General features: G+C 41.8%; 2 protein-coding genes across 3 annotated transcripts in view; one reads left to right on the top strand and one right to left on the bottom strand.

Moving 5' to 3' along the window:
* The window catches only part of LOC143858545 (DNA N(6)-methyladenine demethylase ALKBH1C-like), a 56793-nt gene that overhangs the window by 21059 nt on the left and 15033 nt on the right, over window positions 1-20701 (top strand). The window contains exon 3 of the mRNA XM_077369199.1: window positions 2151-2348. Within this exon, the coding sequence (XP_077225314.1) occupies window positions 2151-2348 (198 nt within the window). The remainder of the gene's footprint in view (window positions 1-2150; window positions 2349-20701) is intronic.
* The window catches only part of LOC143858546 (uncharacterized protein At2g29880-like), a 48890-nt gene that overhangs the window by 8559 nt on the left and 19630 nt on the right, over window positions 1-20701 (bottom strand). The gene's annotated exons all lie outside the window — the stretch shown is intronic.

Genomic DNA, 20701 nt, shown 5'->3' on the forward strand with positions numbered 1-20701 from the left:
CTCAAGATAAGAAGAAGAAAAGGAAGAAGATAACCGAACAAAGATGGGGAACCATCGCCTGGAGAAGATAAGGCATAAAGCCGGAAAGAAAGATGAATGCGTAAAACTACACCAAGAGAAGACATGAAAGAGAAGACAACATGAAGGAATAAGGCATAAAGCCAAACAACACGAAGAGACATGAAAACAAGACAGCACTCCCTCAAAAAGACAAAGACAACAATAACAACACTCTCCCTCAAGAAAAGACAACAAAGTGGACAACATTCCTCCTAAAGAAAAGACACAAAGAACTACACGACAACACTCCCCCTTCAACTTGCAACTAAAAAAAACGAAACCAAACAAGGCAACACACTTCTCTGGGACATCTCATCGAACGGTGTGCGCTTTGAAGAAGACAAAGAAACGAAGAGAAACAAAGCACTACACCTCTCTTAGACATTTGAGCAAACACTTGGTGTGGGCCTTGAAGAACTACATAAAAGACATAGAAAACAATACATAGAAGACAATGTAAAGAAAGAGATGACATTAACAAAACAAAAAGAGAGAGAGAGAGAGAGAGAGAGAGAGAGAGAGAGAGAGAGAGAGAGAGAGAGAGAGAGAGAGACAACACAAGACAAGAAGAAAAACAATACAAGATAATACTCCTCCTAAAGTTGAGGCCTTCAACTTGAAATGAAAAGAAGACTTTCAAGGCACAAAACCCCTTTGAGACATTTTATCAAACTCTTGGTGGGCAGAAGACAAAAGACATGAAACACAACAAATATAGACTGAAAAAAATAAAGATGAGAATGGAGGACAAGAAGACAATAATCTATACGAAAACCCAAATGAGAGAAAGAGAGTAAATACGGCCTAGGAAAATGGATTTGCCGAGAGAGAAATGACGGCACACACACAAAAAAATACCGAGAGAGATTTTAAGGGTTTGAAACAAAAAATAGAGAAATACGAGAGAGACAATAGGGAAGAGAGTTCTTAGGGAAGATTTGAGGAGAAACTATAAAGAGATCAAGAGAGGAAAACGAGATACGAGAGAAAGAGATGACCTTCATGTAGGGAGATAGACTCTTCTTCTTTCCTTCTTGAAGGATCAGCCCATTGGCTCTGATACCATGTTAGAAGTAATCTAAGGTTAGAGAAGAGAGGACGAAGAAGAGGAGTGAAGGTTGGAAAGACTCCACTAGGGAGCTCTACACACATACAATGTATATATAGGCCCAAATAGGGCAAGTGAGTACAAAGACTACAATACCCTCTATACTAGAGGTAATGACTAAAATACCCTACAACATGTTATTCAACACATGCGATCAAAGATAACTACTCGGAATACATCTGAGATCACAATTGTTGTACATAATCACTAGTTCATGTTGAAATACAGAGGACAAGGAATAGTGGATAGGACAAGCCTTATTACTCTTATGCCGTGTAAAGGGTGTTTGAATAAGGAAAAGAAAAGACGAATAACAACAAAAGGAGGAGAAGATGGAAGATGAGAAGAGTTGAAGAGATGAAGAGGAGAGAAGAAGATGTTTTTCTTTTCTTGTTTTGGTTTGAGTGTTTCACAAACCCTAACCCACGAATTGCTATCTATAGAAGAAGTCGCTTGAAGTAACTTTAATGACAAAATAAAAATATCCTCCACCATGAATACAACCAAGCCTTCAATCCTTTCAACACAACATTTTTTACATCATTAGTTGAAGACTATTTGCTGCAACATGTTGCATTTTTTTGCAAGTTGGGATTACTTAAACAATTATATTTTCTCTTAGAGGAATGCTTCCCCTAGTCATGGGTGGAAGATTGGGACTGTTGATCTTGCTCGCCATCATTAGACCACACAGGAATGCTCATTACCATGCCAAACGAAGATAACATGCAATTGACCAAGGCTTGGGGCAGCCAATAAATCTTTTTTGAAAAAATGCTTATAAAGTCCCTTTTGTTCTAGAAGATAGGACCATTCGTTCCGCATGAGACCAAAAATTTCTCATGGTGGCCTACAATATCAACGGTCCGACAACCACATGCCGCCTCTAAAGTGGGCTGTGATGCGCAACCAGGCTTAAACTTTTAATTTTTTTTTTTTTTTAATAATGGATATGTAAATGAAAGCTTGTGTTTGGTCACAGGTTCCCTTTCGTGAGGATCATTTAGGGTTTTCCCGCTTTGACATTTGCTGCGGAGTGCCGATGAAAGTAAATGCTCGTTTACTTACAAAGGATATGGAAGAAATGAAGGAACTTGAACACTATGAGAATGATCTTTGTGTTGAAGCATTGGAGCCTGGAATGATTCTTTTAAAAAATTATATCAGTCATAGTGGCCAGGTATCATTCCTTACATGTTTTTCTTGCAAAAATTTATTGGATTTTTACTGCATCATCGTGATTATCTATAGCAGTATGGGACTTTCTATTTTTTCTTGATTTGCAATGATGACTGTATATAGTTATGTTTTTTTTTTTCAATTATAGGAACAATGTCCCCTATCTCTACTTTCTCACTGATGAAATGAAATTGGTTGACACATTCTTAGTCTCACATGATGAACTCGATTATGTGGCACCTTAATTGCGCTCAAATTATCACAAATAGGAGTGAGCAACTGAGTTGAGATGTATAATCTTTATCAAATTCCACATCCTTGTAAGCTCTGTGGTGAGAGATTCGATGGCCCTGTTCCCTGCCTACCTTTAATGGCACTCAAAGCACTTGACCTTTGATTGTGAAATATCGATTCCTAGACCTTTAATGGCACTCAAAGCACTTGACCTTTGATTGTGAAATATCGATTGCTTGTTGAACCTTGTGAATCATGTGTATGTAGGATACTCCATCCTAACTTCCCCACTACAAGATGATGAGAGGCTATTCTTCCCAGAACAAAGGGAGCAAAACCTTTCCTTCAACAAAATATCCTATAAGTGACCTGTTATCAGGATCACCTATGCGATTTTTATCAAAATTCCCTCCACCAGGAAAATGGAAGGTGTAAAACGGATGATTGTCGAGGAGATTCTTTTTAAGAGGGGCGGGGAGAGTTTTAGTTGGGATTTTTTTGTCTATTTATGATTATTGGAAGAGCAGGTGGTATATTAGTGACTTGGGAGTCAGATATATTTGATTTAGTGGACAATTATCAAGGAAGATTCTCTTTATCTGTAGTGCTAAAGGAGGCATCAAACCAATCACTATGGACGTTTTCAGGAGTTTATGAACCCATTCAATGAGCAGGTTGAAGGCCTACTTTGGGAAGAACTGGATTTGGTCAGAAGCAAATGGGCGCATCAATGGTGCATCGGAGGGGACTTCAATGAAATCAGAATGGTAGAGGAAAGGGTGTGATGCAGGAGAATCGACTAAGAGATGTAGGTGTTTTCAGATTTTATTGCGAGGGATGAATTGGTCGATCTAACATTAAGTGGAACCCAGTTTACTTGAACAAGGAACGAAAGCAGAAGTGGAATGGACAGATTTCTTATATGTAGCCAGTGGATTGAGAACACACCTGATGTGTTCCAGGTTCTTCCGACCCACTTCGTGTCAGATCATTGTCCCCTTGTGTCCTGGAACAGATTCTTGGGGTCCCTTTCCTTTTTGCTTTGAATTGGCTTGGTTAGAGGAGCCTAAAATGGAGGAGAAATTAGGAGGTTGGTGGAATGAAATGCCATTTAAGTGTCCCGTTGGTGAGGTCATTGGAATGAAACTCCGACATGAAAAAAGAAAGTTGAAGGAATGGAACATATCAAGGCAAACGGAGATTATGGAATGTAAATCCCAAATTCTTGATAGGATTAAAGTAATCCGGAGTGCAGATGAGAACGGCTCGGCAAGTATTGAGGAAGTGGAGGAAATGGGGGCTGCTAAAAGAAGATCACAAGCGAATGGTTCTATAAGAAGATATTGCTTGGAGGCAAAGATCAAGGGTAAAATGGCTAAAGGAGGGAGACCAAAATACAACGTTATTTCATGGCATAGCAAGCGCTAGGAGGGGTAATCACATTAGTGCTTTGTAGATTAACAGGGCCATATTGGTAGAAAAAGAGGAGATTTGGAGATGTTGAGGTTCTACCGGGATCTATATCCCTCGGAGGGAGGGGTGCAACGTAAGCCTGTAGGCGTTCCCTTTAGTGTGCTAGAAGATCGGCAAAACGAATCCCTATAAAAGTATTTTGACGTGGGAGAAATCAGATTGGGGGTGTTTGTGCTTGGTAGAGATCGAGCCCCTAGCCCCGATGGTGTTTGTCTAGCCTTCTTCCAAGATATCCAATCCAATCCCAAAGAATTTTCTCAAATAGTCCCAAATTGACCACAAAATCAGATCTTGGTCATAAAGATACCTTAGATCTAGAGTCACATATGAATGTCCTTAATGTCCTTCCAAAAATCTAGCAATCAAACTCATGTAGAATTTTGATCATCCATATTATCAAAATAGATCTAGATCTACCTTAACTTTGACATAGGATTTCTGCAAATCAGTCTTAAAAAACCTCACTTAATCGATCTAAGGTTTAGATATATAAAGGTCCGATTTTTATTACTTTGCAGGGGAAAGAAAGTTCCAAAATAGTCTCACTTAAGGAGGCAATCTTCACTCTTCATTTGTCAAATCCAATGATACCTAGAATGCGGTTTCATTCTGATATGCAGTTTGGGAACAAGTACGGGGTATGATGCTTAGCCATTATGTAGTACAATGACAGTATGCCATGCATATTTGTTTAAAAAGAAAGTTCTAGTTTCAAACTAAAATATAGACAATTTGAAGATCTCAAGATTTCACTAAATAAAGTACCAGCATATATTGCATACTCAATTTTAAAAGAACGCAAACCAAAAACAACTACCCGGTTATGAAATAAAAACATAAAAACATGATAACTGATCAAACTAATAAGCCAGTGTGCAACCGTCTTTCCCTTGTCCACCGAAATGTTCTCTCTTGCAAAGATGGATATGTAAGTTTGTTGTAGTCCGGGATGACGGGGTCACCGTTTTTAGTGATTTGGATATTGAACGTACTGCGTTTGAGGTTATGTGACCCGTATCGCAGGACGATCGTGGGTAGTGACCATGGAAACATTAATCAATTCTTCAATTTCGTCCTTTTTTCTAGTATCTGCAATAATCCTGAACCTTGCTATGATGCCATGTCGAAGTCACAATCCATGTTAAAATCCTACGATTCTGTTAAAGGGTATTTTGGTCTTTGTACAAGTAACCCTATATACACGTATATATATCATATTATTTGGAAGCTCTCCTTAGTGAGACTCATCTTCTCCTTCACTCTCTGTCTTCTCCTTCACCTTCTCCTCCTCAATAACATGGTATCGAAGCTGTTCCATTAAAGCAAAATACACAAGAAAGGGAGAAAAGCAACACCTTACCTTGGCCATTGACCTCCACCATCTTCTCCTCATCACATCTATCCACGCATCTCCAAAACACATCAAGCTCCCTACTCACACATTCAGCCACCCATGTCCTTTTCCCATCACGTAACCCTCGCCCCACGCCCTAGTTTGCGCTTCCCGTAACCCTCACCCACCCCTTGCTTCTCGCATACCGCGACACCCCTTCCCCACCTATTCGTAACCTCAACCCACCTCCCATCTCGTAACTCTCACATCGCATCCCCGTAACCCATCTCTCCTGCATCGCGACTCACTCCCCACTCGCGTCCCATCTCGCGACCCTCTCCCCCCTCCACTCATTCCGTTACCCCCCTCCTTTTGATACCCCAACCCCCCTAACCCCCTTGCGCACCCCCCATTCCACTCTCGCCCCATCCCAAGCCCTCCATTCACCATATCTCCTCCATCCAGCACCCTCCTCCCTCCATCACACAACTCCTCCCTCATATTCCCCCCTCCTCCATCCACCATCCCACAACCACTGCAACTATCCTATACCCCTAATCCTCATCTGTAAATCCATCCACCCTCCTATTGACATTCCCATTCTTTTTCTCATTCCCACTCCATTCTCATTCTCATTTCCATTCCCCTTCCCACATCCTATTTCCATTCCTTTGTAAATTCCCTCTTTTTTCCTCCTTTAATGGACTGAATTTTCCCCCTTTTCTCCTCTTCATGTGGTGTGGCTCCGGCTCCGTGTGTATGTGTGTGTGGGGTCTTTTGTGCTCGATGTGATATTGCTTGTGCTCCTTGATCGTTCTAGAGCCGTGTGAAGTTGTGGCGATCTAATTCTATATCTCTCTGTTAGTTGGTTGGTTGTTGGTTACCATCTCCCCTCTGGTTGTTGTGGTTTCATGTCTACCTATTCCTTACTGGTTCCGTCTGCTACCTCTTCTTGTTCTATCATAGACGTGTTGTTCAGCTGATTTCTCTTTGTGGTGCTTCGTTGGTATCTATTGTGGGCCTCCTGGTACTTCTTCGTTTCTAATTACGTTTGCTGCCTCTCGGGCTATGTGGTTTCTGTCGCCCTCTTCTCTGCTGGCTCTAGATTGATCTTTTTGTATTGTTGTCGTCGTTGGTGTGGTTTGGTTTGATTATTTGTTAGTGATTCCTTGCTGGTACTTATTTGAGACGCTTAGGTTATGGCTCTTTCATCGCGTTCGACTTCTTTGGTTGTTCTTGCTGTAGTCCTGATTTAGGGGAAGACCGTTGTTTCTAGTTGGCCGTGGATATCGCCTTTCTGCACACTGTGATATGGACGGCCACTCCGTTGACTTTTGCTATGATCTTCTTCCTGAGTTGTGCCTCCCTCTCGGGCAGCAGGGCGGGCTTCTGTTGCGGCATCTGATTGCCCTGTTCCTTCCTTCATTGCCATATTGTGCATGCCGGTTGGGCCACCTTCGTTCCGCCTGGTAGCCATCCCTCTTGCTCTGCCTCTGCCTCTAAGTCGTTGCTTATTGATTCAGGTGCCTCCCATCATTTGACGAGTAACTCTGGTATTCTTTTTGCCTTCCGATCTTCTTCATCCATTAATTCTATTGCTTTAGTTGCTGGGACATCCTCTCCTATCTCAGGAGTTGGGGTCACCTCTTTCGTCTACTTTGCTTATCATCTTTCTCATGTATTTCTAGTTTTTCTATTAACTTTCTATTAGTCAGTCGACTAATACTGACTAAGGATCTTCATTGTCCCGTTACCTTTTCTCCTTCGCGTGTCTTTTAGGATCTGACGACTTGGAGGACAATTGGTTCGGGCCGTAAGGCGAACAACTTATATTATCTGGACCAGCCGATGCCTACCCTTGCTTTACGTGCCTTGGTTGATGCCTTTCAGCGGCATTGTTGTTAGGACATCCCTCTGTCGATAAGTTGCTCCAATCTGGCCTTCTCTTGTGTCTTGTTTCATCTATACGTTGTGAATCCTGTGAGTTGGGTAAACACCATCATGGGTCATTTCTAGCCCATCATGTTCATAGAGCTTCTCCCTTTGAGTTGGTCCATTCAGATATTTGGGGGTCCTTGTAGAACCTCATTATGTGGTTTCAGATATTTTGTCATGTTCATGGATGATTATTTGCGTATGACTATTTTTGTTGAAAGATCGCACTAAGTTCTTCTTTGCTTTTCACACCTTTTACCATGAGGTGTGTACTCAGTATAATTGCTTTGTTCGGTGCTTGTGGACTGACAATGCCAATGAGTACTTTTCCTCGGCTTATGGTTTCCAATCTTTCCTTGAGTCCCACAGTATCCTTCATCAGTCTTCTTGTGCGTATACCTCCCAATAGATTGGGTTTGCAGAGCGCAAGATGAGGACTTTACTTGACATGGCTCATACTCTTCTTTTTTAGATGAAGGTTCCCAAGCCTTATTGGAGTGATGTTGTTCTTACGGCTTGCTTCTTTGGGAATCATCTTCCCTCCTTAGTGTTGGGTGGTCGTTCTCATATTTCTATCCTTCACCCTTCGGGTGATCCATTTCCTTTGACTCCCAGTGTTTTTGGATGTGTGTGCTTCGTTCATCAGCTGTCTCCTGGTGTAGATAAGCTTGATTCCTGTTTTGATAGGTGCATCTTCCTAGGATTTTCTCGCACTCGGAAAGGGTACAAGTGCTATAGTCCTACCCTACGACGGATATTTGTATCAGCTGATGGTACATTCTTTAAGGATACTGCCTATTTCTCACCCCTGCCATTAGTTCTGTTCCTGAGTTTGGGGTACCTCTTCCCATACCTAGCCCTGTAGTCACTGAGTCTCGGGTACCTCTTCTCCTACCTAGCCCTGTCGTCTCTACTCCGTTCAAATAGGTGCAGGTGTCCACTGATACGATTGCTCCTATATATGAGCCACCTCACTCAAATCCACCTCCTCAGTCTCATGGATCCACCCCAGGTATTGATCTTCCTTCTACTTCTCTTCAATCCCCTATTGCATCTCGGACTTTTTCGGGTCTATTACTTATCCTATCTCTCATTTTGTTTCATATGATAATCTTTCTCCCTCCTATATGAGTTTTCTTTCATCCTTATCATCTCACACTATACCTAAGTTTGTTCCAGAGGCCTTAATCTCATCCAGGTTGGCGCTCTTCTATGAAGGCTGAGATGAAGGTGCTTGCCTCTGTTGAGAATAATTGTGTATGTGCGCACCCTTCTATAGGGGTACTTATGTCTTTCTTTATGTATTTACACACACACACACACCCTTCTATAGGGGTACTTGTGTGTGTGTGTGTGTGCTGGGCGTGAGATGAGAACATTTTCATTCACGTTTTATCAAAGCCTATTCCTCTGCCTTCTTCTCTTGTTCATCCCCTATGGTATATTAACATGGTATTAGAGGAAGAAGAACAAGAAGATAGGAGATCAAGATCCAAGGTACTAAACCCTAACCCGACTTGACCCTAACCCCTGCCGCATCACTCAAATCCCTCTCTCTTTTTTTTTCAGTTCACCCTAACCCTAATCCATCAAACCCTAACCCTTGCCGCACGACTCAAACCCCTCTCTCTCTCTCTCTCCTTTTCCAGCCTTCCCTTGCCTCACCACTCAAACCCTAACCCTAATCAAACCCTTATCCATTCTTTCCTTCCTACACGACTTGTACCCCTATTTATACCACTCGTACCCCTATTTATCACCCTTTTTTTAAAATCCTAAATCAGTACCTATCCTTGCATTCATCCGCTTCCATATCTTCGTATTAATGATTTAAACAACTAGTGCTTATTATTTATCTTCTTCTTGTTAGTTCCGGGAGGTTGTTTAGTGTTGTTCAAATGGTGACAGTGTATGCTAGTGATTCTAGTGCTCTTTCTTTTATCCCGGAACCTTATGTTTGCATGTCTTTGTTGATCGTTTGATCATCGGTTGATTGTCATCAATTGGTGGTGATCAATTAATCATATGTCAGATAACATTGGTGGTAGTGATCTATTGTTTGTTGGTGGTTTGATCTTGCTGATGAAGATCAGTTGTTGGTAGTGGCTCCATTTGTGGTTTGCTATTGGTTGATGAAGATCACTTGTTAGTTGATATTTGATTGTGGTTGCTGGTGATCAGTCGTAGCTTCATTTGTGGTGTTGGGTAGTGGTTGAGCGTCATGCTGGTGGCCATTGTTGTTTATCAGTGATATTGCCGCAGGTTCACAGATTTCTGACACTGCGATTTATTGTGGTCCTTTGCAATGGTTGTGCCTTCCACCTTGTCTGCAGTCTCTGGTTCGTTTCCCGTGACATCTATGACATCCATCAAGCTTGATGGATCCAACTATCGGGCCTAGAGCCGATCTGTTCAGCTCTTTCTTCGTGGGCAGGGCAATTTGAGTTTTATCACATCGGATCCCCCTAATCCGAAGGATGCCTCCTACGACAAGTGGAGTCAGGAGGATGCCCAACTTCAGTCACTCTTATGCCAGAGCATGGATCCGAAGATTGCTAGTCATATGTTATTTCTTAATACCTCTCGCACAGTTTGGTTACGCGCAGAGACTCTCTATTCGAGGACTAACAATCTCACTCGGATCTGTGATGTTTACACTGATTTCTTCAGTGTGAAGCGGGGCGAAAGATCTGTTTCGGAATACTGTTCTGATTTTGTTAGCCTATGTGAGCAGATAGATGTGTATCATCCTCCATCCACCGATCTTGCTGAGTTAGCAAAGCAGAAAAATGAGATACGCATGGTTAGTATTTTGGACGGCCTTGGTCGGGATTTTATGCCTATTCGTCAGCAGATCCTAGGTCTTGGCACTCTACCAGATATTGATGAGGTTTTCTCTCAAGTTCAGCTTGCATTGCGGGTTGATCCTCAGAGTGATATGATTGCTGAGCAGTGTGCTCTCGCCGTTCAGTCTGAGTACAGTCGCGGTACTCGAGGCCGTGGTCGTCGAGGTTCTGGTCGTGGCTTTGGCCGTGATTGAGGGGGAGGCTGTTTCATTGGTGGTCCTGGATCGCGTTATTGTTCCCATTGCGATATGGAAGGTCATACTATTGATTTTTGTTATGATTTACATCCGGAGTTGCGTCCCTATAGAGTTGCACATCACGTTTCAGGGACTTCTACAGAAACTCCCGCTGCTATCTCTACTGACCCTTCAGACACCTTGTGATATCACGCACTGAGTACGAGTCTCTTCGACGCCTACAGGAGAGAGGAAAACAGCCAACTGTCACGCTTGCTATGGAAGGTAGTACCCCAACCTGCTCTCTCAGTCATTCCAGTCCATGGCTCATTGATTCTGGAGCCTCACATCACATGACTGGTAACAATAGCCTCCTTAGTACTTTTAAACTTAACTCTTCTACATTAGTTACTTTAGCTAATGGGGCAAAGTGTCCCATTTCTGGTATAGGGGACACTTCTGTTGGTTCTCATTTGTCTCTTTCTTCTGCTTTGTGTGTACCTAGTTTTCCCTGTAATCTTCTTTCGGTTAGTCAACTCACTTGTCTTCTTAATTGTTCAGTGACATTCTTTCCTTCTTGTTCTTTTCAGGATCTGGCAACTGGGAAGAGGACTGGCTCTGGTCGTGAAGTGGATGGCCTCTACTACCTTTATGGTGATATTGCTCCTACTGCGCTAAGTACTTCGATTGATTCTTTCATGTGGCATTGCCGTCTTGGTCACCCCCCAGCGGATCGTGTGCAGTATTCTTTAGTTGTGTCTGGTCCAGTTAGTCGCTTTCAGTGTGAGTCTTGTCAGTATGGAAAACACCATCGTGTTTCCTATCAGTCACGTTCAGTTAGTCGTGTCTTACGTCCGATTGAGCTGGTTCGTTCTGACGTTTAGGGTCCATGTAGGACTCCTCTATTAATTAGGGTATCGGTATTTTATTATCTTTGTGGACGATTATTCGCGGATGACATGGTTATATGTAATAAATGATCGTTCTGAAGTTTTTAATATATTTTGTTCTTTTTATGCCGAGATCTCTAATCAGTACTCATGCGCTATTAAATGTTTGCGCACAGATAATGCCCGTGAGTATTTCTCTGTTTCTAATGGTTTTTAGGAATTTTTGTCTTCACGTGGTATTATTCATCAGTCCTCTTGTGCTCATACCTCTCAACAAAATGGGGTTGCGGAAAGGAAAATTCGATATCTTATGGACATAGCTAGGACCCTTCTCTATCAGATGCACATTCCTAAACACTATTGGGCCGAAGCAGTTCTTACATCTTGTTTTTTGGCGAACCGTCTTCCATCATCTGTTCTCGAGATTCGGTCGCCTTTCTCTGTCTTACATCCATCTGGTAACCCATTTCCCTTACTTCACCGAGTGTTTGGGTGTACGTGTTTTGTTCACGATCTTACTCCTGGATTAGATAAATTGGAACCTGGATCCATTAAATGTATTTTCTGGGCTATTCTTGCACTCAAAAGGGCTATCGGTGTTATAGTCCTCAACTTCGTCGTGCTTATGTGTCCTCTGATGTTTCTTTTCTCGAGGATAAGCCTTACTATGTTGGATCTGTTTCTACGCAGATTTCAGACTCTGAGGTCCCATTACCTGTTCCTGTTCCTATCTCCGCACTGAGTTCCTCTCCTATCGTTCCACCCAAACCTCTGAAAGTTTATTCCCGTCGTCCTAAGCAATCTGCAGGCCCAAATGACACTTCATGCCCTCCAGATCCCTCCCAGTGTGCTGGACGACCCACTACTCCAGAGGTAAGTGATTCTCCTGTTGATTCCCCAGTTGCTTCTCGTACACGATCTCGTACCACTCATCATCCCATATCTGATGTTGTCTCTTATGCTCATGTGTCACCTTCTTGTAATTCCTTTTTGTCATCTCTAGCTTCTGTTTCTATTCCTCACTCTGTTGTCGAGGCTTTGGCTCATCCAGGTTGGAGACCAGCTATGGATGCAGAAATGGGGGCTATGAAGGAGAATCACACATGGCAGTTGGTCCCTCTCCCACCAGGTGCACAGGTGGTTGGTTGTAAGTGGGTGTTCACCGTGAAATACCTTCACAGATGGGACCGTAGAACGACTCAAGGCTCGTTTGGTTGCAAAGGGATATACACAAACATATGGCATTGATTACACAGAAACATTCTCTCCTGTGGCAAAGATTCCTTCCATCAGAGTTTTGATATCTCTCGCCGTCAACAAATCGTGGCCTCTATATCAGTTAGATGTTAAAAATGCCTTCTTGCATGGTGATCTACATGAAGAGGTCTATATGGAGCAACCTCCAAGGTTCGTTGCTCAAGGGGAGTTGAAGAATGTTGTTTGCAGGTTACAAAAGGCGACATATGGCCTGAAGCAATCTCCTCGTGCTTGGTTTGGCAGATTTAGTGAGGCGGTGACACGTTTTGGGATGAGACAGTGTGCTGTAGATCATTCAGTGTTCAGCTCTCAAGGGAAAGATGGTTGGATCTTTCTAATTGTGTATGTCGATGATATCATCATTATTGTAAGTGACAGTGTAGGGATACAAAGACTGAAGGACTTCCTCCAGAAAGAATTCTGCACCAAAGATCTTGGTCGTCTGAGATACTTTCTAGGGATAGAGGTAGCATATTCTCGTAAAGGATTATCCCTATCACAAAGGAAATATGCACTGGATATATTGGAGGAGACTGGTCTTCTGGGAGCTAAGCCAGCTGAAACTCCCATGGACCCCAATGTCAAGCTTTCACCTTATCAGGGAGAGTTACTAGAGGATCCAGGCAGATACAGACGTTTAGTTGGGAGGCTGATTTACCTCACGGTCACACGTTCGGATATCGCTTATTTAGTTGGTGTAGTTAGTCAGTATATGAGTGCACCACGGACATCTCACTGGTCGGCAGTTATTTAGATAGTGAAATCCTTGAAGAAAGCCCCTGGAAAAGGACTCCTCTTCAGAAAACACAACCACGTGAGGATTGAGGGATATTCAGATGCAGACTGGGCAGGATCTCCTGCAGACAGGAGATCAACAAATGGCTACTGTACATTTATTGGAGGTAACTTAGTGTCGTGGAAAAGCAAGAAGTAGGAAGTTGTATCAAGGTCAAGTGCAGAAGCTGAGTACAGAGCCATGACCTATACAGGTTGCGAGTTAATCTGGTTGAGGTCATTCATGTCAGAGATTGGGCTACCCTACTCATCACCGGCGTCTCTCCACTGTGACAATAAGTCTCCCATTCATATAGCCATGAATCCAATCTTTCACGAGCAGACGAAACATATAGAGGTGGACTGTCACTTTATTCGTCATCGGATTCAAAAAGGGGAGATTTGCACTGTGTTTACAAGATCAAATGATCAAATAGCAGACATGTTTACAAAACCTTTGAGTAGGGCTAGATTGAGCGATTTAATGTCTTTCTTTATGTATTCACACACACACACACACACACACATATATATATGTGTGTGTGTGTGTGTGATGGGCGTGAGATGAGAACATTTTCATTCACGTTTTATCAAAGCCTATTCCTTTGCCTTCTTCTCTTCTTCATCCCCTATGGTATATTAACAGCCTCTAAGCGTGCATGGGAGTTAGTACCGCTACCTAAAGGTGCACAAGCTGTTGGTTGTCGTTGGGTGGTTACTGTGTTATTGTTGATATGCTGAAAGCCCGTTTGGTGGCTAAGGGCTATACCCAGACCATTGGTGTGGATTATATGAAGACCTTTTCCCCCGTGGCGAAGATACCGTCTATTCTTATGTTCATTTCTTTGGCTGTTAACTGTGGTTAGCCTCTCTATCAATTGGATGTGAAAAATGCCTTCCTCCTTGGTGACCTCTTTTAAGAGGTGTATATGGATCAAGTACCTCTTGGATTTGTTGCTCAGTGGGAGGTTGGTTCTGTATGTCATCTTCGGAAGGCGTTATATGGGCTAAAGCAGTCTCCACGAGCTTGGTATGTCAGATTCAGCGAGACTATTAGGCGCTTTGCTATGAGACAGTGTGCAATCAACCACTCTATATTCAGTACTCATTCTGGTGATGGATACATCTTGTTGATGGTGTATGTCGATGATATTGTGATTATTAGGGATGATGTGACAGGTATCCAGAGACTTAAGGCGTTCCTTCAGTTTTGTACCGAAGACCTACTCTTTGGGTATCGAGGTGGCATATTCTAGGGATGGTCTTCTTGTCTCAAAGGGAATATGTTCTGGACGTATTAGAGGAGATGGGATCCTTATTCTCTATTTGAATGTAGATAGTTACCGTGTAGATTAGTGGTATAGTAGTCAATAGCGAGGAGACAAACATTTGTAATGTTTGATCTACCTAGGATTTACCTAGTAGAGTAATGATTAGTGTTTGGTTGCCAATCTTGTAAGAGTAATGGGAGGGGGTGTCATTACCTTTATATATATATATATATATATATATATATATATATATATATATATATATATATATATAGAGAGAGAGAGAGAGAGAGAGAGAGAGAGAGAGAGAGAGAAGAGAGAGAGAGGGAAGAAGAGAGAGAGAGAAAAAGCAAAATTCTACTTGAAGAATTCCACCATATGGGAGAAATGAGGCATGGAAATTGTAAGGAGAGAACATGGGTGCCACGTCACCAGACAAGCAATAATTACCTATGATTCTTGTCTGTTAGTCTCCACGGATTATGATACTAAATTGACAAACAATGCATTTTTTAGCTTGGATTATCCTTGAGGATCCAAGGCATCTGGCAACCAAACATAGCCTTAGGTGCAAAGCTGGTAAAGGTTCCTACGGATCCCAACACGAAGCTTCTTCCAGATTAGGGGAAGCTGTTGGATGACCTTGGCATGTATCAGAGATTGGTTGGTAAGCTGATATACTTGATTGCGACTCATACCGATATATCCTATGCAGTGGGAATGGTCATCCAGTTTACGAGTTCTCCTCGTACTTCACATTGGGTTCCTGCCCTTTAGATAGTTAGATACTTGAAGAGTGCTCTTGGAAAAATGTTTATTTTTCTGGAAGCATAATCATATGAGATTGGAGGGGTTGACAGATGCCTATTGGGTAGGATCTCCAGCAGAGAGGAGATCAACTACATGCTACTGTACTTTGGTGGGAGGAAATCTTGTATCTTGACTTGGTAAGAAACAAGATGTTGTGGCTAGATTGAGCACCGAGGCAGAGTATCGAGCTATTGCTCACACACGTGGAGAGTTGACATGGTTGAGGTCTCTTCAGACACAGATTGATATCCATTCTTCATCTCCAGTGTCTTTGCATTATGACAATCGGCCAGCGCTTCGTATCGTCTCTAATCCAGTGTTTCATTAACGGACAAAGCATATTGAGGTTGATGCTCACTTCCTTCGTGAGAAGCTTCAGAGTAGAGAGATCAGTATTATGTTCACTAGGTCTGTAGATCGGTTGGTCAATCTATTCACTAAACCATTGGCAAAATCCAAGTCAAAAGATATTTGTATCAAGCTGGGGTTGCATGATTTATACACTCCAGCTTGAGAGGGAGTGTTAGAGGATATTTTGGTCTTTGTATGTGTAACCCTATTTACATACACACATATATATATATATATATATATATATATATATATATATATATATATATATATATATATATATATATATATATACAAGTATTCCTGCCCATGCTATCCATGGGTCTAAAATGGTGGGCCCTAACCTATATGTAGTTTTGGATGTGAACTATTGCCTATATGTAATTTTGGAACTTCCATCCTCCACAACAAATAAATAGATATTATTGGACTTCGCTAGTTTTTTTAGAAGGTAACAAAATTTTATTCCAAGAAGAGAATAACATCCATCCAGGGACAAGATGTCCCCAGATATGGATCAGAAGAGATACATAATCAGCAACCGCTCTGATCCCAAGGTTCAATGAAGGAAAATTTCAGGGCGTTGAATTGCAAGGAAACAACGATGTGCCCAGAAAAGAGCTGGCGGGCGGATTGGCAATGTCGCCATTGTTCTTACCTGAATTTTAGTTGGAGGTGGAAATGCAGAATTTGTAATCGAAAAATAGAAAATCGGGGTGTGAAGGAAAAGGGGGTCTCAAAGCCCTTTCAAAAATCAGGGTATGGAAATTGGTTCTGCACCCCATGTTAATATTCTAACTTCAGTTGGCGAGAAAATTGTCATTGGTGTCGACAGAGCAAAGTGCCATCCAGATGGGTTCCTCGTCTGTCTTTGTCTCAGCCTTGCCTGAACTTGACTAAAGAAGAGGATAGTCAATGGCCTGACTCTAGCTCTATATCCTACAGGCATAGAGAAGATTTGGTCATCTCGGGCTAGGAGGTGGATGTTCGTATGGAGTTCCTAAAATCCTGTTTAATTGGGAAAAGAAAGTGCCCCAACGAATCGATTGAGGATATCTGGGCTTGGGCGCAAAAGGTATGGAATATTCCATCTTTACAATGTCCTTGCATATTGTCAGAAGAGGAGCTGATCTTTAGTTTTGAATCTAAGTCGCAAGCTTCGAAGATTTTATCCAGATGCCCTGAGGTTTTGAGTTCTCATCTGTGTTCTCTTGCTCCATGGAGTAAGGAGTTTATTCAAGGTGAGAAGTTTGTGGGTTAAATTCTATGGAGTCCCTTTGCATGCCTGGGCCATATCAACGGTGGAAGCATTGGGAAGTCTATTTGGCAGAGTCCTTGAAACTAAGATGGAAGGAAGCCATCAGCATTGCATGAGTTTTGTCTCGGCAAAATTTTTGGCTCCTCGAAGGATCATCTCAGGATCTTGTGTTACCATTAACATAATGAATCAGATCTATAGAATTAGTGTTGAACCATTTGACTTTCCGGAGAGTGGATCCTCGCCCAAGCTGTCTTCCCCGAAGCCTTATCTCTCTCGTGGTTTGGCCCCGGAATCATTCCCGGTCAGGTAGCCGAGTTTGGGCTAGTTTGCCTTCCTGACACCCCCTTGATTTCAAAATTCAAATTTCCTGGCTATTCCTAGGGTGCGTTGGAAAGTTGACCTTATTTTGACTTGTTGTCTATTGGAGGGGGTTGGTCGAGTCCGATCCTTAAGCCCGATTGATTTGGGGTTTTCTTATATACTTTTTTGAGGTTTGGTTTTGAGTGGATTATGGATGATGGTCGGTCCTTAATGTGGGGCTTTTGGTTTTGATAGCAAGGTTTGGAGGTATTGCTTGTTTTATTTTGGGGTTACATTCTGCTTTTGGTCTGACATATGGGGTTTTTTGGTTCGTAGGTTTTTTTTCTTAGGTTTCCTCTTGAGGTCAATTCTGACAAGAGGAAGGGGATCTAGTAAGTTCAGAAGATTGGGATGTGGATATTGTCCATAGGGATACGTTTCGTAGATTATTTCTTCGATTACTTCTAATTAGGGCAATTTTGTTTTGGTTTTGTAATATTTTGTACCCGGATGAGGTGTGGTTGGGTCATGGGTATGCCCGAGCTCGGTATTATATTATGTTGTGCCAGCTTCACAAATATGGCACCTTCAAATGAGATCATTATGCAACGTAAAAGAAAGGAAGGGAGAATGGTGAAGGCATTTTAGCTGCGGTAGTAGATGAAGAACTCGAAAGGAAAGTGAAATAGGTATTCAGCCGGGTGGCAACGCACTGAAGTGTAGAACTCGTTGTGATGGTTGACCCAGAAGATCATTCTTTGGTTTTTTACTGGTCTAGGAGCATGCTTCTAGTCACCCTTAATTGATTCTATGTAATGCAGGTAGGGACCCCTGGTCCCCAATGTAATTTTCATAGTATCAATGAAATTGTCAATTTTCAAAAAAATAATAATCAGCAACCGCAATACGGAGGCATAAAAAAAAAAGTACAAAAATTAAGCTCTCAAGAAAACAGAGGAGATATCCACTATTTCCACGCCATCTTTTGCCAACTTATCCGCGGTTGAATTTGCCGATCTCCACATATGAGTCAAATGAGGGCGGATGATTCCCACAAGATCCCGAATTTCATCAATCTTCGGTGCCAGGCGCCAAGGTCTGCAGCTCCTATTGCAAGCCCAGGCTATTGTGTTTGCTGAATCCCCCTCCACAATCAACGGTCCAAGATTATTAGACACATAGCATCTTAGGCCGAAAAGCAGAGCGATGACTTCTGCTTCATTAGCGTCACAAAGGCCAGCGGGTCGCGAATAAGAAAGTAAAATCTCCCCACTGTGATTGCGAATCACCCCCCACAACCGGCTCTACCGGGATTTCCTAGGGAACTCCCGTTGAAATTCAGCTTTAACCATCCGATAGGGGGAGGTGACCAAGTGGGTGATTTTGATGGCTCACAACATTTCTTCTCGCCAATTATCGAATTTCCAATGCCGTAATGCCTCACCCACTGAGTAAGGACACCCACCTTTTGCCTGTCCCCACCCTATAATAGCAAGTTTGATGTCAAGGGTAAGGATGTGTCAAGCCCTCGAGATATTATTGAATATACGGTTATTTCTTTCTCTCCATGAGCACCAAACTATTGCGACCAAGTGGGTGATTTTATTGGACTTCGCTATTGCATGACTGAAATGAGAGTAAAGTGATTTACGGGCCATAAGAGGTTCAATTCAAGATCTTTGAAATGGACGGTTTGATAAGCCCTTTGTTCTAATTTGAGGAACGTAGGACATCAATGTAATATAGTGAGGCGCATCTACTACAATATAGTAGAGCTCACCTTAGATTGTCCTGAACCGTTCATTTTATGGGCCTTGATGTTGATCCCCTTTGGCTTAAAATTCATGGGTGTAAAGTGGTGGGCCCCACCCCATCAATTAACTTTTGATTTGTGAGGCAGAAAACTAAATTCATTTAAATGTTGCTTGGTAACAACATGGGAAACATGGGAAGATAATAATCTATTCCGTGACAAAGCTTCAATTAATCATTTAACCAAAGATTGAATGGCCATGACATGGCAGTTTTTTATGCATGAAAGATGAAAAAGAACGAGAAAATTGGAATGGGATATGTGGATTGCCTTCTTTTGTGTTTTTTTATGTAGCTTTCTCAAAGAAACTGTCTAGTTTTCTCCACGCCTAATGGATGAAACAAATTAGAAGGGATAAAAATCGATTCAATAGACAGAAAATAGAGACTTTAGGGAGAAGAGAGAGATTTTTGGGGAAGAGAATAATAAAAATACAAATGGTCTCTGATATTTAGGGAAAGGAAATGGGTATTGAGACGGGATTTCTTGTGGAAGAGAGAAAAAAGCGGCGAAAATCAAGGAATTGCAAATTTTATTTTGGTTGTCGGGGGGAACCCAAAATAAAAGCAGCATAGATTTTGTAGGAGAAAAAAAATGGGATTTCATGTGGAAGAGGAGATAGTAAAGGGGCGAAAATCAAGGAATTGCAAATTTGATTGTGGTTGCGGGCAGCAAACCCAAAAATAATGGTGGCATATTCAATTTTATAGGATAAAATCTTTTCTGATAAAAACTTTTCTTGGAAAAAGCTAATGACATTTTGGAATCCTACAGGTTTAGTGTGTGTGTGTGTGTGTGTGTGTGCATGTATTAGCGAGACTCTGTCTTCTCCCTCACTCTACTTCTCCTCAATTATAGATTTAAATCGAATTGAGGGTTGAACGATTCAAATCGGAAGGAAGAATCATTTTCGTAAAAATCGTACGATTCAAGTACTGTATGTGCGACTTTTACGATTTTTTACGATTTTTTTTGTTCCCCCCCCCCCCCCCCCCCTTTTTTTTTGTCGTGGGCCCTTTAAGATTAGAAATAAATCGTATATGACACCCCCACCCCCCGACTTATAACCTAAAACAAGTAAAGAAAACCCTAACTATATTCTTTTCCTCCGCATCCTTCTTACTGCTACCATTACCATCTGCAATTTTGGATTACTAATCATGGAACTTCATATTTAATTTAATAGTTTTGAATAAAAAATAGATACTTACTCATTTTATTCTTATTTTTATATTTTTAAATATTTTCCTCATTCATATATATATATATATATATATATATATATATATATATATATATATATATGAGAAAACGGTTCCTACACATATGTGTAGAGAGTTCTCTACACACTAGCTTAAAATATAGTGGGGGCCCACATTGTTTGGGTGATCCAAGCCATCCATTTTAAAGGCCCTCACATAGATAGAGTGTCTACAAAAAATCAGATCCATAGGATCATCCCAACCCTACGATTTGTGGAGGTAAATTGGATGTCTTTAAACCTTCACAAATTAGTCCATTTTTTGCCTCCACAGTTCGAATGGTTAGGATGATCCTATGGATCTGATTTTTTGTGGACACCCTATCTATGTGAGGGCCTTAAAAATGAATGGTTTGGATCACCCAAATA

This window comes from Tasmannia lanceolata, unplaced genomic scaffold, assembly GCF_043159265.1.
Source record: "Tasmannia lanceolata isolate RefF3 unplaced genomic scaffold, GAP_Taslan_0.1 ptg000026l, whole genome shotgun sequence".
Lineage (NCBI taxonomy): Eukaryota > Viridiplantae > Streptophyta > Magnoliopsida > Canellales > Winteraceae > Tasmannia > Tasmannia lanceolata.